The sequence below is a fragment of the Jaculus jaculus genome, chromosome 1 (assembly GCF_020740685.1).
Source record: "Jaculus jaculus isolate mJacJac1 chromosome 1, mJacJac1.mat.Y.cur, whole genome shotgun sequence".
NCBI lineage: Eukaryota > Metazoa > Chordata > Mammalia > Rodentia > Dipodidae > Jaculus > Jaculus jaculus.
In genome coordinates this window covers 170,062,400-170,085,982 of record NC_059102.1, presented here as the reverse complement: position 1 = coordinate 170,085,982, position 23,583 = coordinate 170,062,400, and the positions used below count along the sequence as shown (strand labels likewise).

The 23,583-nt window shown below is 37.6% G+C and overlaps 1 protein-coding gene across 4 annotated transcripts in view; it reads left to right on the top strand.

Annotated features, from left to right (window-relative positions):
* Nucleotides 1-23,583, top strand: part of Zfp91 (ZFP91 zinc finger protein, atypical E3 ubiquitin ligase) — a 42,848-nt gene that overhangs the window by 13,034 nt on the left and 6,231 nt on the right. Inside the window, exons 3-9 of one of the 4 annotated variants that reach the window (XM_045155739.1) lie at nucleotides 10,374-10,583; nucleotides 10,779-10,812; nucleotides 11,377-11,475; nucleotides 12,022-12,156; nucleotides 13,472-13,522; nucleotides 13,890-13,968; nucleotides 16,052-16,166. In XM_045155739.1, the coding sequence (XP_045011674.1) occupies nucleotides 10,374-10,583; nucleotides 10,779-10,812; nucleotides 11,377-11,475; nucleotides 12,022-12,156; nucleotides 13,472-13,522; nucleotides 13,890-13,968; nucleotides 16,052-16,166 (723 nt within the window). Of the gene's footprint in view, nucleotides 1-10,373; nucleotides 10,584-10,775; nucleotides 10,813-11,373; nucleotides 11,476-12,021; nucleotides 12,157-13,471; nucleotides 13,523-13,889; nucleotides 13,969-16,051; nucleotides 16,167-23,583 lie in introns of all 4 variants that reach the window. The other 3 variants (XM_045155730.1, XM_004667707.2, XM_004667706.2) reach the window with 3 other exon arrangements.

Genomic DNA, 23,583 nt, shown 5'->3' with positions numbered 1-23,583 from the left:
GGCATTTGCTTGTAAAACCTGACCACATATATCTGGAATTTATTTTCAGTGGCAGGAGGCCCTTGTGCTCATGCTTTCTTTCTGTGCAAATGAATAATCAATAAAAACAATAATAATATGAAAAGTGATTGGATTTTTTGAAAGGAGAGACAGGTGCATGGTAAGAATCCAACAGGGCTTCTATATTGTTCCAGAATTTGTTTAGCCCTTATTTAAGGATACTTGATCTTTTTTTGTGGATTGGGTGTGTGTGGTGTGGGAGAGGGCCTTGGGAACAAGGCTTTTTTTTTTTTTTTTAAATAAGTTGTGTAAAAATTGTGGATAGTCACAGTGAGCCCAGTTACATAACTGTCACCCAGCTGTAAACAGAACAGGTTCAACATTTCTCTGCCCTCTTCTAGTCAGCTACCTTAAGTGCACCCACCATTCTGAATTGGAATAGTACAAATTTTTGTTGTATCAGATTTCTATGTTCTTTTATAGAGTTTTTTTTTTGTATAGTGTGTCATTGTGGAAATATATTAAGACATATTTTACCACAAAGTCTGCTTATTTCAAATGCATGGTTCAGTGAGATCTTGGTAAGTTTTCTGAGCCTTGCACATTTCAGCAACCACTATTAGAACATTTTTTTCTAACTCCAGTAATATCCTGCTTGTCTATGTTTAATCCGTAGTCTCCTGTATTTTCAGGCAACCAACCACTAATCCGCTTTGTAATTTTTTCTGGATTTTTAAAAATATTTCACTTTATTTGAGAGAGAGAAGTAGGCAGGGGAAGAGAGAGCGAAAATGGGTGCTCTGAGGGCCTCTAGCTGCTGCAAATGAACTCCAGATGCGTCACCAGCTGGGGATTAAGTGTTCATATGCATGAGCTCCCTACTTTTGAGTTTTCTTTGTATGAATTTAAACCCACATGCAATATCTGATTGTTGTTGCTGTGCTCCCATGCTTTGTTTTGTATGAAGCATGGTAGATGCCCAGTGGGGTCTGTGAGTAATGCAAACTTAACAAAAAAGTTCCAAGTTGTGGTTGTCACCTATCACATCCTTCTGGGTTGATAACTGCTAGTCTTCAGAGATGTCTAAGGTCTTACTCCTAGCTACCCACTTGAGGCATTTAGGTGTGGTGTAAAACAAGGTATAATGAGTCCTGCCTTTGGTTAAAGCTGCATTTCAAGTAGAAGTTGATACAAAGACAAGCAGTTACTATATCCCCAAGTACACATATCAGCTAATGGAAAATTAGTGCTTATTATTAGGCCTATTTGGTCCCCTAGCATTCACATAAAATACCAGGCTTGGTGGCACACCTGTAATTCCAGGAGTGGGGAAGTAGAGACAGGAGATCTGCCTTGTTGGCTAGCTTTTGTAGCCCAGCTCACAAGTACCAAGTTCAAGTGTGAGACTTTTTATCAGGAAAAAAAGGTAGATATTATTGACCTCTGGGCCTCTATATTTTTTGTACACTTGCATATCACACATAGGTAATAGTTGGTGTTAATGGGTTAGGGTTTCTATATAAATTTTCAGTCTTCACATCCTTTGAAGTAGACTGCCATTTGACCAAACACCTGGACACCACAGCCTCACCATATTAGCATATAGTCACCTGTAGACAACCCTTGTTCTTAGCTGCACATGGTGGCACATGTCTAATTCCAGCATCTGGGAGACCAGCCTGGGCCATGGCCTTTATCACTGTGGTGCTCACTTGCCTTCCCTGTTGTACTGCAGGAAAGATGACAAGCACAAGATGTTAATAACTGCTTCATAGTGGAGTTGGTAGGAAGAGTCTTTAAATTGTCAGTCTGTGGTATTTTCGCAACATGAAACAAGTTGTAACAATAATGTTCTAGCCTCCCATCTCAGGATATGTGTGTGTGTATGTTTTCTATTGCCTGAATAGCCCATTTCTTGTAAGTTACTATTCCATTTGTTTGTGTAGTTGTGGTTTGAATGCAAATGTTTGCCCCTGTAGCCTGGGGGAATTTTGATTAAGATTAAAGTTCCTGTTTAAATCTGTAGTAGGTAGAATCCTGCTTGAGGGGTCATGTCACTTAGGGGTAGAACTTAAACCTCATTCTAAAGTGTGTAGGCAGCCAGTATTTGTGCTGTCTTGTGTTGGTCTTTATCTTTCTGCTATGGATGTATGATGGAGTGAGCTAGGTAGTCCACCATGATGATGCTTCCCCCTAGAATCAGTAAGCCTGAGGTAAACCCTCTCCTCCCATAAGCTCCTGGTCACATGTTTGTCCCAGCAATGAAAAGGTAACTGCAACAGTAGTTTCTTTGATTTTCCTCAAACTTGTGGTTCAGTGAATATGAAATCACAAACTCAGTTTCTCCTGTATTCTCACAAAGCAGATCACTTTCTATTAAAATATTTTTTTTTATTTATTTGCAAGCAGAGAGAAAGGAAAGAAGAGAGGCAGAATGGGCACACCAGGGCCTCCAGCCACTGCAAATCAATTCCAGACACATGCACCACTTTGTGCGTTGGGTTTTACATGAGTACTGGAGAATTGAACTCTGTTAGGCATTGCAGGCAAGTGCCTTAACTACTGAGCCATCTCCAACCTGCAGATCACTTTTAACACCTGTTGTGTGGAGACTCTTCCCATCAAATCAGACAGACAAGTCATTTCTGAGTTGAATATGATTTTAGAAATCATTTCCTTTTTTATTTTTGAATATTTTATTTACTTCAGTTATTTGAAAAAGAGAGAGAATGGGTTTGTCATAGTCTCTAGCCACTGCAAAAATGTGGACACATGCACTACCTTGTGCAGCTGGCTTACCTGGGTAGTAGGGAATTGAACTTGGGGCTTTAGGCTTTGCAGGCAAGTTCCTTAACCACTAAACCATCTCTCCAGCCTTAGAAATCATTTCTTTTGATGTGTCATTTTGTAAATAAAGGCATTCAGATATAAATATTAAAATTTGGTTATTAATTTGTTACACAATAACCCACCCTAAACTTAGTATCTTAAAACAATGATTTGTGATTTTTCTGGGCTAGCTAACAGGGCATTTGTGAATTCTTTACAATATAGTGATGGGTCTTGTATGTTAATGAACTGCCTGGTGTCTAGTAGTCTGGGAGTAGCTTTAGGGATGGGTCACAGAACATGACTATGGTCTTTCCAGCCTCACCCTTGGGCTATAGAAGTTAATCACTAGTGGCCAGTGAGTTAATCCTGCCTACTTAAATGAAGCTTCCATAAAAACCCCAGGGAACTGGGTTCAGTGAGCTTCCAGATAAGTGAATGTGAGGTTTCTGGGGCGTGGTGCATCCAGAGTATAGAATCTACTCACCTTTTAGGCCTGCACTTCTTGCCCTGTTCTTCTGTCTTTTCATTTATATTCTTCATGGTTTTCTTTTTATCATTATTGTCTCCTGATTTTGTGATCTTCTCTAGAAAAATAGTTGGTCCCAAGGAAGAGACTGTGAAAACCTGGGGCTTGTGATTTGCAGGGGAGTTCCAGGATATTTCTGAGACCCAGCCCTTAACCTTTGAGATAAGATGGAGCTGGCAGGGAGATAGTATCAGAATCAATTTGACTCTCAGAACTAAATTCAAATAAAAGAAACCCAACTAATGTCTTACAGAAATGACTTATATAATTGGGTTCCATTCTGAAATCCACAACTTAATATGGGAGCATGAGGAAGTTACTCTTTTCCTCATCTGTAAAGAGTAAGACACTAGAGTATTTTATTCCTTATAATTCTGTTGCAAAGGGTATCATTTCCTTGTTTGTATTAGTCATTGCTATTATATTTATAAGGTAGAATTGCATTTATTCATCATATTCTACCACTTTTCTGAACTTGAATATTGCCTTGATAGGGAATCCATCAGAATCAGCTATATAAGATCATTTCATCTGCAAATATAGTTTGACTTTGCCAGTTTGGATGCCATCTTTGCTTTTTCTGTGTGTGTTTCTTTACCTGATGGCTCTGGCACTTCTAGAATAATGTTACAATGAAATAAATTTTGGAAAAAAGGTAGAGATGTTTGTTGACTTGTTGCCAATGTTAGATGGAGAGCTGTTCATCTTCTGCCACTGAGTCTGATATTAGCACAGGGAGTTTTGTAAGTGACTTCTCAGGCTGAGGAAGTTTTATTCTATTCCTGCTTTGTTGTGTTATCCTCATGAGTATTTGTTTGATTTTGTTTTTGTGTCTCTTGACATGATTACATTTTTTTCTTGTATAACTGTTTTTCTTTTGTATTTTGAGCATTTATGTTGACACACTCAACTATATTGCTGCATGCTTTACAGAAGATATTGGTGTGCAAGGTTGTTTTTTTTTTTTTTTTACTTTGGTCAGGGAATAATACTAGCCTTATAAGATAATACTAGCCTAAAGTTTTTGAGAATTTGAGGATGGCTGAGTTAATTCTCTTTTAAGCATTTTATGGAGTTTAGTGAAACCTGAGCCTGGACCTTAGTACTCAGAAGTTGTTTATAGTCATTGTCTTTACTGTTCAGGTTTGCTCAGATTTTCTGTTTTATCAGGAGTTAATTTTTGCAGTTTATATATCTGGAAGGTTTTAAATTCTGTCATGTACTTTGTTGAAATACAGTTATTCATTGAGCTTTCTTCTTTACATTCCTCATTTTCTCCCTTAGTTCTGTAAGGTGTGTTGTTAAGTTACTGATTAAACATGATTTTTTTTTTCCTGTTTCATTGTAGGTCTATAAATTTCCCTCTACACTGCTTTCACTGGTAGTCCTGCATATTATATGATTTCTTTGTTTACTTTATAGATACTTTATAATTTTCCCTGTGCTTTCTTTCTTGGTTTGTTATTTAAACATGGGTTGCTTAATTTACACATATTTGTTATTTCTTCATTTCCTTCTTTTCCTTCTGATACCAATTTACAGTTTCATTCCATTGTGGTCACAAAACACAATACTTACATAAACTCGGTCTGTAAAACGCTTATTGAGGATTGATGTTTGTCTTAACATAGTATTGCGTGTGCTAAAGAATCTCCTGTGTGTGCATGTGCATGGGAAGATTGGGTATTCTGTTCTGTGGGGAAATTTATAAATTCCATCTATTTTTTTACAATGTTGCCTAAGTCTTATTTCTCATTGTGCTTCTGATAGGTTTTTCTATACATTCTTGAAAATGAAGTATTAAAGTCTCCCAACTATTTTGTATGTAAGTTTCTCACCTTAATGATGGAACTCTATCTCAATAAATTCTGTTGCAAGAAGAAACAGCATATTGAAGTGCAGTTGATACATTCATTTAACCAGACATGATAGCTTAGCATTGCAGCACACCACAGAGTAGTGGTTATTTATTCTGCTGTGCTGACTGGGAGCTGCAGCTTGCTGTTGCTTCCTATCATTGACAGAAAGTATTTGTTGTCAGGTTTGCATTGCTGGTAGAAGTCATCCAACCAAGAGCAGCTTGTGTGTGCAGGGGGTGAGGGGAGGGGCCGCGAAGGGGTTGGTTATTTTGGCTTATGGGCTCAAGGGGGAAGCTCCATGATGGCAGGAAAAATGACATAAGTAGAGGGTGGGCATCACCCCCTGGCCAACATAATGTGGACCATAGCAACAGGAGTGTGTGCCAAACACTGGGAAGGGGAAACTGGCTATAATATCCATAAGCCCAACCCCAACAATACATTCCCTCCAGGTGGTGGTAATTTCCAAATCTCCATCAGCTGGGAATTTAGCATTCAGAACATCTTAAGTTATGGAGGATACCTGAAATCAAACCACCACATTCCACCCCTGGCTCCCATAAGCTGATAACCATACATGATATAAAATGCAATGCATGCATTCAACTTTAAAATTCCCTATAGTTTTTATCAATTCCAATGTTGTTCACATATCCCCATAGTACAAGATCTTTTAACTGAGCCATAATTCCAAAAAATAATCTCAAAAAAACCATAATGGCACAGAATAAGCATTCACACTGCAAAAGATAGCATTGGGCATGGCAGAGAAATACAGAACAACCAGGGCAGACATCAAACTGTAATTCCAAGTCCAACAATTCTAGCCAGTGACAAATTTCTAAGTCTGATAATTCAAACAAGCCATAGGTCTCTGGTATTTCAATTCTGCCCCTCCAGCTAGGCTACTCACAGTCCTGGGAAACTTTTTATCAAGGCTGGCAGCTTTCCTTAGCAGCCATCTCGTGGTCCTGGCATGTCCACTGCAATTCAGTTCATCCTCATGGCTCCATGGGGTCTCCAGGCAACCAGCAAACCTGCTTCACACTGCCCATGGCCATTTCCAAAGCACAAGACCATGTTGCAAACTCAATGACCTTCTCTTACCTGCATTTCTCATACTCCACAATACCAGGCAGGGGTGCCAGTTTGTTAATCCAGGGGGAAATAAAGCAGACTTTGGAGAAAAGGATATTCCTTGAGCACTCAGGCCCCTCCAAAAGAGTCTACGTTGTACTTCCTATTGCCCATTCTCAAAGGTTGTAACCTCTCAACTGCAGCTGAATGGGTAACAGTTCACTCTAAAGATTTTTCTTTCTGTGCCATATCCCTCTGCTCACACCATTTCTACGCAAAGCAACCCTGCACAACTTCTCAGGACGCAGGCATAACAGTAAGCTTCTCACACAAACAGCTAGCCCACTCCAAGCAAAGCTCTTTCTCACCCTCATAAGCCAAACCTCACAGTCCATAGTCATAGTTCTTACTGCATTCAGGTCTTCCCACTCTGGCCAGAATAGTCCACCAAGCTGTACTTACAGCATTGCAAGGCATCTTTTGGGCTAAGGCTTCAAATCCTGCCACAGTCCTCTTGAAAATCAGCTCCAAAAGGTCAAAGCAATACCACTCCTTGGTACCACTTCACTATTGCAGTCAAGTTCTCATTACTGTTACAATTCACCCAACCAAGAGCAGCTTGCGGGGATGGGGGGGTAGGGAGGGTTTATTTTTGGCTTACTGGCTCAAGGGGGAAGCTCCATGAAGGCAGGGAAAACGACATGAGCAGAGGGTGGACATCATAACTTGGCCAACATAATGTGGACCATAGCAACAGGAGTGTGTGCTAAACACTGGGAAGGGGAAACTGGCTATAATACCCATAAGCCCACCCCAATAATACATTCCCTCCAGGAAGCATTAATTTCCAAATCTCCACTTGCTGGGAACCCAGCGTTCAGAATGTCTTAAGTTTATGGGGTGGGGAGCTCCTGAATCAAACCACCACAGTATTCTACCACATATCAATTGCCCAGGGAAAGTTCAAAACCCTTACCTACTAACTTCTCTATTGAATATTGCTTTTACATCACTATAAAGTTGTAAAAGTATAAATGGAATGATGTTAAGGCCTGTCTGTATTACCTATCGTGTTCTGATTGACCCTTGTGGAGGTTCAAATTAGGTGTCCCCTGTAAACTTACGTGTTCTGAATGCTTGCTCCCCAGCTGGTGACAGTTTGGGAGGAGGAGCCTTGCTGGTGGACCCTTGGGGTTTATTAGCCCTAGCTTGTCAGTGTTAGTTTGGCTCCCTCTCCTGCTGCTGTGATAGGTGTTGTCCAGCCTCTGTATTCCATGCTTTTCCCTGCAGTCATGGAGCTTCCTCTTGACTGTAAGACAAAGTGTATTTTGTCTAATACTGGTAAAACACCTTTATGGAGTGAATGAATTACTTCTCCCAAAAGGTCCTGAAGTCCTAACTTGAGTGTGTACCTGTGAGTGGGACATTTGGAAATGGTATATTTACAGGTAAATCGACCTTTGCAATCATTTTTTTTTTTAATGACAGCTCTAGGAAACTACCATACTGGAAGTGAGTGTACCAAAAAACCAAAACTGTGAAAGTATAGCATTGGACTTGGACAGGGATGGTGTCTGGGTGTATTGTGAGGTCCTTCTTCAGGCAGTGCAGGTCACCTTGAGGAGAGGGTTGGCATTAAAGACCTCTAGGAAGACCTTAGTATATGTACATTTTGGATAGTGGGACCAAGTTATTTTTGCTCATATTTGTAAGGAAGAAACTTGGATGTTTACCTAAGATTTTCAGGCAATGTGTAGAAGGTGCAACCTGATTTCTCCTTGCTGCTTGTTTAAAAAAAAAAAAAGTGAGAAGAAAGAAATAGAGGAATGGATTGCTTAGCAAAAAATAACCAGAGTTTGATAATAGAAAGAAAGATGTTAGTCCACAAAGATTTTGTATGCTTACAGCAGAATATGACAGGAAAGCTGTTTAAAAGAGATTAGATGTGTAATTTGTAAATTCAGTCAGGTGACCCAGAATTCTCTTGAATAGACATACTAATAAGTAAGTGGAGAGCCATTTTATTTGAGATCTTAGACACTTAATAGTTCACCTAGGAGATTGACAGGACTCAGAATTTTTTACCAGTGGACTACATTGAAACTGACTACACTGAAAAGGACACAAACCAGAATGAAGTGAAAAAGAATACCTCTTGATGGTAGAACCACATCACAGAGATATATGCACAGGAGACTTTCTGGTACCAAAACTATCATCTCTATCTTGCTAATACCATATATTGTTAACCTTTGGGTGATTACAAAAATGATAGATAAAAAGTGATATTGTACTGTTATTTGAGTGCCATTATAAATGTATTAAGATTTTTGTTTGTAGTCATTTTTACTGAGGTGTCATTTTTCACTTGGCTATTAGATTTTGCTTCTGTTAAATTTTGCCATATAGAAAATTGTCTTACATTTATGTGATATCCTCCTGTGACCTTAAGTTTTATGTTATTACAAAAGGTTTTTTTATTGTGACATTATTAAAAGAATATTCCATTCTCTTAAGTGGGTTCATTTCTAATGTAAACTGTGTTTATCTACTACCTCTGTACTGATACAAAACCAGTTTCTTTTTCTTTTAATGTATGACTGTGTGTATATATATGCATGTTCTTGTATGTGCAGATGTGTGTACATGTGGTGGACAGAGGACAAATTGGCATGGAGCTTACCAAATATACTGACTGGCAAGTGAGCCCCTAGAATTCTGTCTCTACCTCCTCAGCACTGGGATTATATAGGTTTATACCATCATGCCAAGCAACTACCACCATGCCAGTTATCTTTAATGGATACTGGAGATCAAACTTGGTTTTTCATGCTTGTGAGGAAAGCACTTTATCAGCTGATCTTTACTTCCTTAGCCTTGAAAGCCAGTTTTTAATGCTAAGCATTTCATTGTTATTTAGAAGAGGATGAAATAACCACAAAATGTGAGAAAATTTAGGGTAATAAAATTCTGCATGTGTACTGCCTATGTGTAGTATCTCAAGGATAGCTGAAAGAACAACATTGGAACTAGACTTTGCTGTGGAACCTGTTCTGTAGATTAATTTAGTCAGGTTGTGGTTATAAGTAAAACTTAGGTTCAAGGAAAGGCTCTGTTAGGAAAATCCTTGTTAGTAATTCTTTGTAACATTGTTTAGTTGCTAAACATATAGATCCTATTGTTCTTTCTTTTTGGTACTTAATATCTCTGGTCTTCATCATTATTTTTATTTATTTTGGTTTTCCAAAGTAGGGTCTCACTCTAGCCCAGGGTGACCTGAAATTCACTATCAGGCTGGTCTTGAACTCATAGTGATCTTCTACCTCTGCCTCCCAAGTGCTGGGATTAAAGGCATATGCCACCACACCTGGCCTCTGGTTACTTTTAACTAACTTAGTATTAATGGTTAGAAATCACTGAGTTAAATTATTGGGATCTATTCTGTGTACAGTATCCTTTAAGACAATATAAAATTAGTACCTGTAACAAGGCATTTTGCTTAGGGTAATGGCATCACATTGGTTGTTTTTTTGTTTCAGCTGTTTGGCTTGTTTCTTAGGTGTACGTGTAACTGAAAGGCTTCTGCTCCTGAACTACATCCTTAGCCCTTGATTTTTTTTTTTTTGTTTGTTTGTTTATTTATTTGATAGGGTCTCACTTCTAGTCCAGGCTAACCTGGAATTGACTGTGTGGTCCAGGCTGGCCTCTAATTCGAGATCTTCCTAATTCAGTCTAGACCCTCCATTTTTTGTTGATGTCGTTTTGTTTTGTTTTTTGACCCAGTGATCCTGCTATCTCTGTGCCACCACACCCAGTCACCCAGCTTTTTTGTTTGTTTGTTTAAGGACAATGTCACTGTGTAGCTAACTCGGCTCAGGCATGAAATTCATGATTCTCCTGGCTCAGTGTCCAGAATGTTACTTAAGTATCTTTTCATCTTGTGTCTGTTATCTCAGTAAAAGTTTTTTTTTGTTTTTTTTTTTTTTTTTTGCTTTAGAAGACATTCATCTTTTGGGGGGACTGAATTTACAATTATTGATATAAAGGGATGATTATTGGTTGACTATGTTTTTATCTAGATCCCAAGGAAGAGAAAGAAGACGACGAGTCTGTCCTCCCTCAGGAAGCTTCTATTGCTGCAGCTAGACCCAGCCGGGGCTGGCGTAGCAGCAGCAGGACATCCATCCCTCGTCTTCGAGATACTGAGAATACTCGAAGCTCTCGGTCCAAGACTGGCTCATTACAGCTCATCTGCAAATCAGAACCAATTACAGATCAACTTGATTATGGTACAGTGCTAGAAGACTCTGGTTGCTTCATTCCTGGTTGATTTTTAATTTTAAGGGTAATGTTGAACATTGACCTAAATATAGGAGAAAGATTGTAGATAATCTCCATTTCTATAACTTCATACACTAATTGGACTTAAGTCTATTGGCTGTGTAGAGAGAATTAACTTTTTTTAAATTTCATTTTCCTAGAAGTTGTGGAAGAACATCAGTCTCCCGGTGGCATTAGGTAAAAAGTTTTCTTATTTCATACTTAATCCTTTGAGTATTGAATCACATTAAATGATTCAGAAGTTTTTTATTTGATAAGATTTATTTGATAGAGCTATTAGTGAAATTGGCTTTGACAATTTACATTGTATACATGATCTTATATATACCTTCTTTGTTGAGCTCATTCCATGCTGGGCACCATTGTGAAATTGCAGTGTTTGGACCAGGTTTTAAAACTTTGTCAGTACCTTCTATGGTGCATTGTTATAAGTTTTTGTGACATAAGACATTAGCAGACAGACGGTTACAGGGTCAGTTATTTTTCCTAGTTCACAGAACAGTTATCTGCCATCTTTATTTAATAAAGTCATAGCATTTCTAGGCTTTATATTGTTTGGGTTCTCATTGTTATTTAGAATAAGTCAGCTAGATTGTAACCCAACTAGATCATAAGGATGGAAATTTTAAATAACTGACTCTGAATTTTTGGCTGTACCTCTAAATACATCCCAAGTACAATCCAATTAGACATTATCCTTGCAACCAGAATTTGTCATTTCTCTTTGCTTAATTTTAGTAGTGATGAGGAAGAGGAAGAAGAAGAGATGTTGATCAGTGAAGAGGAAATACCATTCAAAGATGACCCAAGAGATGAAACCTACAAACCCCATTTAGAAAGGCATGTTTCAGGTTTTGTTATATGCATGTCAGTCAGTGAAAAATATATTAGGAAAGCACTGTTAAATACTTTTGTAAAAAAGTTGTCATGCTGCCAAGCCAGATAGATATAATAGTAATTTTAATTTGTGATCATGAACTTGCTTTGAAAATCTAACATCTTACCACTCATGGCAGTGCTTTCTTTGATTTATCGAAATTTCACTCGAGCATGAACAAATTGTTAGATTTGTGCATGTTTTAACAAGTTATCATGATTTGGGGGTGTGTTGGGTTTTTTTTTTTAACTCAATATTGTATTTCTTTTAGAGCTATAGTGAGATTTGACTTTTTTTTAGGCATCTATAGCGTGGGGATTCATAAGTATCAAATATATATCATGACTAAGCATGGTGAGCAACAGTTGATTGGGGATTGCAGTTCTTATGTTGAGAATCATTGTGTTATAAGTCAGTGATAAGCCTTAACGTTTAACCAGGTGTCATATTCCACCTTAGAAAAAGCCTTTGTTGGAATACCAGTGCTAAATTGCTTTTGTTGTTTTCAGGGAAACCCCAAAGCCACGAAGAAAATCAGGGAAAGTGAAAGAAGAAAAAGAAAAGAAGGAAATTAAAGTAGAAGTAGAAGTAGAGGTGAAAGAAGAAGAGAATGAAATTAGGGAAGATGAGGAACCTCCTAGGAAGTGAGTAGGCAGCTTCTGTTACAAGTGAAAATCTAACATATGGTAGCCACTAACATACAGAGGGTAAGAGTATAAGGGGGGATGTTGGCCTGAGCATACTTCAAGATATAGAGGAGCTGAGGAGATGCTCAGCAGGTAAGAACACCTGCTATGCAAGCATGAGGACCTGAGTTTGATCTCCAGCATCCATGAGAAAAGCCTGGAATGGGCACACATGCCTGTAACCCCAGCCCTGAGGCAGATAGAGACAGGAGGATTACTGGGGCTCACTATTCAGCCAGCTGAACTGAAAAAGGGTGAGCTCCAGGTTTAGTAGAAAATAAAACAGAAGAGTTACTGAGAGTTCCTCTGGCTTCTGTGTATGTGTGTATGGGCCACATATATCACACATTCTACACAGTAAATACAAAAAAAAAATGTTTTTCAAAGAAAAAAATTACAAGGCAGAAGAGATGGCTCAGTAGTTAAGGTGCTTGCTTGCAAAACCTAATGACCTGAGATCAGTTTCCTAGTATCCACATAAAGTCATATGCACAAAGTGGTGTATGCATCTGGAGTTTGTTTATAGTGACTAGAAGCCCTGGCATGCCCATTCTCTGTCCGTTTCTCTCTGCTTGCAAAGAAAGAAAGAAAGAAAACATTTTTTCAAAAATCTCCAGCCTGAGACTTGAGGTGGGTTTTTCAAAAAAAAAAAAAAAAAAAAAAGCTGTGCTTTGAGGCGGGGTGGAATTAATGGCATTAGGTAACTTTAACAGTTTCATTGGAGAGCCTCATCTCAGAAGTCCAAATGAGCAAAGGAGAGTGTGTGCTAAGGAATGCAGACAATACAAATAAAGTCTGTCAAATAAGATCAAATAAAGTAGATAATGTAATAATCTTAATTGGGTAAAAAAACATTCACATGGCAACCACTTTCCATTGCAGAAATAAGATGGATTATGTGGCTGGGCTTTTGCCTTCAGTTGCAAGGAAAGTGTAATTTTTTAAGGTTATAGGTTATTTCAGGATAATAGACCCTCTTTATACCTTTTAAAATTGATTACATTTAGGTGATGAACTTGTCATTACATCATAAGAGCATTGAGAGAGTTTATAGAGAATACGTATTTAATCTGTGATGCTAAGCAGTGTGAAAGTAAAATGACTTTGAGAGTAAAGTCTTACTTTATAAACCAGATGTCTTGGCATTTTATACTCTGCCTTAGCCTTTGTGTCTGCCACTTGTTCTTTGGCCTTGAGAGTACACTTTAAGCCATTCTTCACCTCTTAAGGTTCCCTCTGGAATGTTTGTCAATTGCTCTTTCTTAAATTATAGGAGAGGAAGAAGGCGAAAAGATGACAAAAGCCCACGATTACCTAAAAGGAGGTGAGGAAATTGTACTCATGTTGTTCTGCACCTTGTTTCTGGTGCTAGGCACTTCTCTTGGCTTGGCTTTCATAATGCAGAGCAGGCATGGCCTACTTAAGAATTTCCTTCAGGTCCATAATGCACTGATAGATAGTGTGTTTCTATTGTCATTGCAAGACACTGAGATTGCTAAAAACTTATTCCTACTTCTTTGCTGGCTTACTTGTGCTGCTTTTAAACTATCAAATGTTCAGCATTTTTCTATTTCCTTAATATAAATTCTATATAACTTTTGTTAGTACAGATTTTTCTAATTGTTACAGTTACTATTTCAGTATAGAGTGCCACTTTCCTGTTGCTAACTATTCTCTAAATTTTCTAATAGAAAAAAGCCTCCAATCCAGTATGTCCGCTGCGAGATGGAAGGATGTGGCACTGTTCTTGCTCACCCTCGCTACCTGCAGGTTAGTGGCATTGTAGAAGACAGCTTTGCAAGTTGTGCTCCATTGTCCTCATTCCTTAGCATACCTTGGCTGGCATGGGCTTCATAAACATCAGCATAATAGTAAGAAAAATCTTCCTTATTGTTGTTGATGAATCCTTATTGAACACAAAAATAAGGTTTTGAAAGGTAATTTAAGTACAAAAGCCAAATGTGATTTAAGTCTATTTGCGATATTGTAAAATTCTATTAGAAAAAAAGTACTCCTTGATAAAAATACTTAATTCATTTTACTGTTCACATAATGAGCTCCTACAAATATAAAGCTCATTTTGTTAAAATACAAAATAAACAATTGATCTTTAACTTGATTTCTGAATAAGAAAATTTCTATCAAATTATTTTTCAAATTGCCTTGAGTACCCAATTAAGTATGATTATTTCCCCATATTATATATTCATAGCAAAATCTGACACTTGTTTCTGAGTTTGCTGTTGTTTAGAAAAAAGTTAATGTTCACTACAATGTTTTCTGCTAATTCCAGATATTTAAAGTAATAGAATTATATCACTTATTCTGTCTTAATCTCTCTTTGTGTTTCTATAATAGAACATTTGAGACTGGGTTCTGGAATCTATTCATGAGTGAGGAGCATTTAAACACTTTCCATTAGGCTCTGCTTGCCAACATGCATTGACAACTAATTGCCAACACATGAACTTCCAGAGATACATCTAAACTATAGCACATTCTACTGAAGGGAAAAAAAAGCCCTGCTGGGCATGGTAGTGCACACCTTTAATCCTAGCACTCAGGAGGCAGAGATAGGAGGATTGCCATAAGTTTAAGGTCAGCCTAGGTTAGAGTAAGACCCTACCTCAAAAAAAAACCTTAAAGTAAAAAAAAAACAACAAAACAAAACAAAACAAAACAAAAACCCTTAAAGTTATCTGAACCCAAATATTGAATTTCTCAAGTGGTATAAACATAAGAGGTGATTATAACAGTGCACCAAGGTAGGGGAGAACATTTTTGTTTTGTTTTGTTTTTTGAGGAAGGGTCTCTAACCAAGGCTAACCTGAAGTTCACTACGTTGTCTCAGGGTGTCCTCGAACTCACTGGCGATCTTCCTACCACTGTCTCCCAAGTGCTGGGATTAAAGGCACATGCCACCACGCCTAGCTGAGAATAACAGTTTTGGTTTTTAATACCTATTAGAAAAATTAATTAAGCAGTTTAATCCAATGATTTCTTTTAAGATTTTGCAAAATAAATAATAGAACTTTGTTAAATTTGACCTTCATTTTTCTTGAGTGAATAAATAGATTTTTTCTTTTTAATGTGTTTTGCATCAGCTTATATGGGGTCTGGCAGAAAGCAGGAAAGTGAATTACTGTTAGGAAATGCCTGCTTGGCCTTCAGCAGCAAATATACCATGTGCACAATTCTTTTGAATTGTAGTTCTATTACAATGAAGATAGCTACAGTTCTTCTGGTATGTGCTGTTTTCTGTACTATATACTATAAACTATATCTCTTTATCTTTGGAGAACTTTGAGACAATTTTCATGTGTGTTTATGTCATATGACATGCGGAAGCCATAGGAGAACATCATGCCCTCCTCTATCACTCTCCCACTTTATCACCATAATTCTCTCAGTGAAGCTAGAGCTGATATATTTTTGGTCAGATTGGCTGCCCTGTGAGCCAGTGTCCCTCTCAGCTCAGGCATTACAGGCATGCATGCCACACTTGACTTTCACATGGGTGCTGAGGTTTGAACTCAGCACCTCATGCTTCTGCAGCAAGTGCTCTTACCGTTGAACCATCTCCCTAGTCCCTCATCATCTCTTTTTACAAAGGAAAACTGGGGCTTGAAAAACTAAGTACATGTCCTAAGATCGCATTGCTAGGGAATGACAGGTGCAGGCTGGAACCTACGTCTGTATCTCCATGGCCTGTGTTCCTCACCACTTTACCACACTGCCTCCCCAGCCATTTACTAATTGTTTTGTTTCTCCTTCAGAACATTTGATATAGCAAAGAACAACTTTGGGGATACTTAATTTTTTACCACTTTTCACTTAACTCTTGCTGTTTTAGCACCACATTAAATACCAGCATTTGCTGAAAAAGAAATATGTGTGTCCCCATCCTTCCTGTGGACGACTCTTCAGGCTCCAGAAACAACTTCTGCGACATGCCAAACATCATACAGGTGAGTTCTAAATTAAGGTGTTCATCATATATATTGTACAATAGGGTCAAATTCTATTCATTTTTGTCCACTGAAAATCTCATTGTGTAGTTCATCTTTGAAGACAAGTGGATTAGCTATCAGAGGCCCATAATTATGTTTCAAGCACTTGGTTATTACATGGTTATTGTGCAATATTGTATGTAAGATGAGAAATTACAGTTGCAAAAACTCCTCTCATAATAATGGTAAATGAGCTGTGCTTCCATTTATTTGTTGAAAGTGTCACTTAGGCAAGCTACCTACCCCTCTTCTCACTTTTTCTTAACTGTAAATTAAGGACACTGATATAGACTTACAAGGTTGAAATAAGATAATATATGGTGAAAAAAAAAATATATATATATATGAAATAGAGCTTGCAACATAATGATGTTTTCATAACACCAGGATTTGAACTCAGGTCTTACTCACTTCAGAGTATACAGTCTGTACATTATATCATGTTTCTTGCATGAGAATGCTATTTCATGTTAGCTGATAGATGTTGTAGTCTTTCTGTTCTTCCTCACTTTTTCACTGTTTTGTCTGATAAAGAAGTCTTCTAAGACTATTTTAGCTAAGTATCGTATCTGTCTTGAGAAACTTATAAGTTGATTATGCTCTGAATATTTATATTTGGTTAATACACTTTAATTGTGTTACCTCTCATTTTGCAAATGTATGTAGGCTCCCTTTGGAAATGGACAGTTGGTAAATGGATGCTCCACACCTTTGCTATGCCACTGTGTTTGAACTCCAGATGCACATACCACTTTGTACATTTGTCTTTATGTGGAGTACTGGGGAATCAAACATGGGACCAGGTTTTGCAAGGAGCCTCATTTAACCACTGAGCCATCTCCCTAGCCCTTAGTAGAACAATACCAGGTCATGCTGAACACTTACTGTTTGTCAGAACTATGTGCTTTCAGACCTTGTTACACAATATGGAACACAGACCAACCAAGTAGCATTGCCATCACTTGGGTTTTTGTTATTCCTACAAGTTTCAGACCCTGCCTTAGATGTGGTGAATCACCACATTCATTTAATAAGATCACCATATGATCACAGTATGTTTACATTTGAGAAAAGTATGGCTCCCTTTCCACACTTGCTTTTTGTTTGTTTTTTTGTTTTTTGTTTTTTTGTGTGTGTGTGTGTGTGTATTTGTTTTGTTCTTTTTTTTTTTTTTGATACAGTTTTACTCTGTAGCCCAGGATGGCCTGGAACTAACTACATATCTAGCCTGGAACTCAAGGTGAACCTCCTGCCTCAGCCTCTCAAGTGAGCCCCTATGCCTCACTGCCACACTTAGTTAAGCAAACTGTTGGGAACTGGAGAGATGGCTTAGTGGTTAATGCGCTTGCCTGCAAAGCCCAAGAACCCAGGTTTGATTCCCCAGGACTCATGTAAGCCAGATGCACTAGTTTGTGGTGGCTGGAGACCTTGACGTGCCCATTCTCTCTATCTGCCTCTCTGTCTCTCCCTTTCTCTCAAATAAATAAATAAAACTTTTTCTTTTATAAAGATTATTAGATTAGATTGGATATTGTTGATCTTTTGTGTGTTTGTTTTTACTGTGATACAACTATGAATTTTATTTGGGGAGGTCTAAAACTTTAATGAGAGAGGTTGAAGAAGAAGATGGTAAGTGCATGTGCCATGGAGATAGCAAGGGAGACCAAGAGATGGGGGGGGAGGGCTATAGAGGAGAGAGGAAGAGAGGAGTGGGTACACACCTAGATCAGGAAAGCCAAAAGGGCACAGCTTATAAATTTAGTGGAATAGGAAATGTAGTTATTAGTTCAGAAAATTTATATTGAACCCCTGTTTGTCCATTAGCTCCCTAGCCAAGTAGAGTGCAGAAGTACAATACTCCTTCATTTCATTGACTACAGTAGCCTAGCCTGAATTCATTAAGACATGCTGTGAAATTTTGCAGAGTTACAAATCAGTAGAAATGGAAAATATTTGAGTAGTACATAAAATGTAGGGTAGGTAAATGAGGTAAAGAAATTAAGTGGTTTTGCCAAGTATGGTGGCACATGCCTTCAGTGCCAGCACTCGGGAGGCATAGGTAGGAGGATTGCTGTGAGTTCAAGGCCACCCTGAGACTACATAGTGAATTCCAGGTCAGCCTGAGCTAGAGTGAGCTACCTCAAAAAAAAGAAGAAGAAAGAAATTAAGTGGTTTTGGTAGGTATTTAAATTTTGGTTTAAAATTTGGTAGGTATTTAAATTATTTTTTTAACCTGAAATGGTATGATTAATAGTTTAGATGTGGATCAACTTATTTCAGTTGAAAGCTATATTCTATTTTTGTTTTGATGTTTCCTTTTTTTTTTTTTAATGTGAGGTGCTTTTTATGTGAGTACTCATCTTCCACAATCTGAAAAATAAATTTTGAAGAATTAACACCATAGAAAATATGTCTTACATTCTTTTATTCTTTTTGGGGGGGGGGCAAAGTAGGATCTCACACTCTAGCCCAGGCTGACCTGGAATTTACTGTGAAGTCTCAGGGTGACCTTGAACTCATGACAGTCCTCCTATCTCTGCATCTGGAATATTGATAAAATTGGGATTAGGATTCTACTTTCCCTCTTGCTACCTAAATTTAAAAACATAAAATTAAAATTATTCTTTAGGCTACTGTATGAACTAAAGATCAAAACAGAATTGTATATGTCTATTTAAATCTGGTTTAACCAAAATATTTACACAGTTTGGATCAGTGTGTTTACTGTAAATTTACATGGCTGATCACTTTGTATGAGCTACTTTTTTTTTTTTAATTAACATTTTCCATGATTATAAAATATATCCCATGGTAATTCACTCCCTCCCCACCCCCACACTTTCCCATTTGAAATTCCATTCTCCATCATATTACCTCCCTATTACAATCATTGTAATTACATATATGCAATATCAACCTATTAAGTATCCTCCCCTCTTCCTTTCTCTACCCTTTATGTCTCCTTTTCAACTTACTGGCCTCTGCTACTAAGTATTTTCATTCTCACGCAGAAGCCCAGTCATCTGTAGCTAGGATCCACATATGAGAGAGAACATGTGGCACTTGGCTTTCTGGGTCTGGGTTACTCACTTAGTATAATACTTTCCAGGTCCATCCATTTTTCTGCAAATTTCATAACTTCATTTTTCTTTACCGCTGACTAGAACTCCATTGTATAAATGTGCCACATCTTCATTATCCACTCATCTGTTGAAGGACATCTAGGCTGGTTCCATTTCCCAGCTATTATAAATTGAGCAGCAATAAACATGGTTGAGCATGTACTTCTAAGGAAATGTGATGAGTCTATATGCCTAGGAGTGCTATAGCTGGGTCATATGGTAGATCAATCTCTAGCTGTTTTAGGAACCTCCACACTGTTTTCCACAATGGCTGGACCAGATTGCATTCCCACCAGCAGTGTAGAAGGGTTCATTTTTTTCCACATCCCCGCCAACATTTATGATTATTTGTTTTCATGATGGTGGCCAATCTGACAGGAGTGAGATGGAATCTCAATGTAGTTTTAATCTGCATTTCCCTGATGACTAGTGACGTAGAACATTTTTTTAGATGCTTATATGCCATTTGTATTTCTTCCTTTGAGAACTCTCTATTTATCTCCATAGCCCATTTTTTGATTGGCTTGTTTGATTCCTTATTATTTAACTTTTTGAGTTCTTTGTATATCCTAGATATTAATCCTCTATCAGATATATAGCTGGCGAAGATTTTTTCCTATTCTGGAGGTTGCCTCTTTGCTTTTTTCACTGTGTCCTTTGCGGTGCAAAATCTTTGTAATTTCATTAGGTCCCAGTGGTTAATCTGTGGTTTTAATTGCCTGAGCAATTGGGGTTGTATTCAGAAAGTCTTTGCCAAGACCAATATGTTGAAGGATTTCCCCTACTTTTTCCTCTAGCAATTTCAGAGTTTCCGGTCTGATGTTAAGGTCTTTAATCCATTTGGACTTAATTCTTGTGCATGGCGAGAGAGAAGAATCTATTTTCATCCTTCTGCAGATAATATATCCAGTTTTCAAAACACCATTTGCTGAAGAGGCTGTCTCTTCTCCAATGAGTATTTTTGGCATTTTTATCGAATGTCAGGTGGCTATAGCTACTTGGGCTTACATCTGGGTCCTCTATTCTGTTCCACTAATCTACATGTCTGTTTTTGTGCCAGTAAGATGCTGTTTTTGTTACGATGGCTCTGTAGTATAGGTTAAAATCAGGTATGGTGATACCACCAGCCTCATTTTTGTTGCTCAGTATTATTTTAGATATTCGAGGCTTTTTGTGATTCCAAATGAATTTTTGGATTGTTTTTTCTATTTCCATGAAGAAAGCCTTTGGAATTTTGATAGGGATTGCATTAAATGTGTAGATTGCTTTAGGTAAGATTGCCATTTTCACGATATTGATTCTTCCAATCCAGGAACAAGGGATGTTTCTCCACTTTCTAGTGTCTTCTGCAATTTCTCGCTTGAGTGTTTTAAAGTTCTCATTGTATAGATTCTTTACTTCCTTGGTTAGGTTTATTCCAAGGTACTTTATTTTTTTGATGCAATTGTGAATGGGAGTGATTTTCTGATTTCATCCTCTGTGTGTTTGTTGTTAGCATATATGAAGGCTACTGATTTCTGTGTATTTATTTTGTATCCTGCTACATTGCTGTAGGTGTTGATCAGCTCTAACAACTTGCTAGTAGAGTCTTTAGGGTCCTTTATGTATAGAATCATGTCATCTGCAAATAATGATAACTTGATTTCTTCCTTTCCAATTTGTAACCCTTTTATGTGTGTCTCTTGCCTTATTGCTATGGCTGAGACTTCCAAAACTATATTAAATAAAAGTGGGGACTGTGGACACCCTTGTCTTGTTCCTGATTTTAGTGGAAAAGCTTCCAGTTTTTCCTCATTTAGTAATATGTTGGCTGTAGGCTTATCATAAATAGCCTTTATTATATTGAGATATGTTCCTTCTATTCCCAGTCTCTGTAGGACTTTTATCATGAAGGGATGTTGGATTTTGTCAAATGCTTTCTCTGCATCTAATGAGATGATCATGTGATTTTTGTCCTTCAACCCATTTATGTAATGTATTACATTTATAAATTTGCGTATGTTGAACCATCCCTGCATCTCTGGGATAAAGCCTACTTGGTCAGGGTGAATGATCTTTTTGATATATTCTTGTATTCTGTTTGCCAATATTTTGTTGAGAATTTTTGCATCTATGTTCATGAGGGAGATTGGTCTGTAATTTTCTCTTTTTGTTCTATCTTTGCCTGGTTTTGGTATCAGGGTGATGCTGGCCTCATAGAAGGAGTTTGGTAGAATTCCTTCTTTTTCTATTTCCTGGAAAAGCTTAAGAAGCAATGGTGTTAGCTCTTCCTTAAAAGTCTGGTAAAATTCAGCAGTGAATCCTTCAGGGCCTGGGCATTTTTTAGTTGGGAGATTATTGATAACTGTTTTGATCTCCATGTTTGTTATAGGTCTATTTAAGTGATTAATCTCATTTTGATTTAATTTAGGTAGGTCATATAGATCAAGGAAATCACCCATTTCTTTCAGATTTTCATACTTTGTGGAGTATATGCTTTTATAGTATGTCCCTATGATTTTTTTTTATTTCTCTGGAATCTGTTGTGATGTTACCTTGTTCATCTCTGATTTTATTAATTTGTGTCTCTTCTCTCTTTCTTTTGGTCAGATTTGCTAAGGGTTTATCAATCTTGTTTATCCTTTCAAAGAACCAACTCTTTGTTTCATTAATTCTTTGGATTGTTCTTTTTGTTTCTATTTCATTAATTTCTGCCCTAATCTTTATTATTTCTTCCCGTCTACTGATTTTTGGTTTGCCTTGTTCTTCTTTTTCCAAGGCTTTAAGGCGAAGCATTAGGTCGTTTACTTGCGACCTTTCTAATTTCTTAATATAGGCACTCAAGGCTATAAATTTACCTCTTAGAACTGCCTTCCTTGTGTCCCAGAGATTTTGGTATGTTGTGTTCTCATTATCATTTGACTCTAAATTTTTTGATTTCCATTTGATTTCTTCATTGACCCATTCATCATTTAGTAGTGTATTGTTTAGTTTCCATGAATTTGTGTATGCTCTATAGCCTTTCTTGCTACTGATTTGTAGTTTAATTCCATTGTGGTCAGATAGAATGCAAGGAATTATTTCAATTTTCCTGAATTTGTTAAGATTTTTTTTGTGTCCTAATATATGGTCTATTTTAGAGAATGTTCCATGTGCTGCTGAAAAGAATGTATATTCTGCAGCCTTTGGATGAAATGTCCTGTATATATCTGTTAAGTCCATTCCTTCTATGACCTCATTTAGTCCAGATGCCTCTCTGTTTATTCTTTCCCGGGATGACCTGTCAATTGATGAGAGTGGGGTGTTAAAGTCACCCACCACCACTGTGTTTGGTGTTATCTGTGACCTTAGTTCTAGTAGTGTTTGTTTGATGAATTTGGGAGCCCTCATGTTAGGGGCATATATGTTTAGGATTGTAATGTCCTCCTGTAGGAGTGTGCCCTTAATCAATATAAAGTGACCTTCCTTATCTTTCTTGACTAACGTCGGACTAAAGTCTACCCTGTCTGATATTAGGATAGCAACCCCTGCTTCTTTTCTAGGCCCATTTGCTTGAAACACCATCTTCCAACCTTTCATCCTAAGATAATGTCTATCCTTTGTAGAAAGGTGAGTTTCTTGGAGACAACAAATTGTAGGATCCTGCTTTTTAACCCAGTCTGCAAATCTATGTCTTTTCGTTGGGGCATTGAGGCCGTTGATATTAAGAGATATTATTGAAAGATGTGTATTTTTGTTTGCCATTTGTGTGTGTGTGTGTGTGTGTGTGTTTCTGGTTCTACCTGCACTCTCTTCTGTTAACTAGTATTTGAGTATTGCTTTTTTTTCTAGGTTCCTTATATGTGTGCTTTTCCTTTTCTTCAGCGTGGAGGATTCTATCAAGTATTTTCTGTAGAGCTGGTTTTGTCTTCAAATACTCCTTTAACCTGCTTTTGTCATGGAATGTCTTTATTTCTCCATCTATTTGAATGGATAACTTTGCAGGATAAAGTAGCCTTGGTTGGCAGTTGTTATCTTTCAGAACTTGGAATATATCACTCCAGGCCCTTCTGGCTTTAAAAGTTTGTGTTGAATAATCTGCTGTAATCCTGATGGGCTTGCTTTTGTAGGTAACTTGATTTTTCTGTCTAACTGCTTTCAATATTTTTTCTTTGGTGTGTGTGTTTGGAAGTTTGATTATCATATGGCGAGGAGAGGTTCTTTCTGGGTTTTGTCTGGCTGGGGTTGTAAAGGCTTCCTGTATCTGCATTGGCACCTCTTTCCCAATTTGGGGG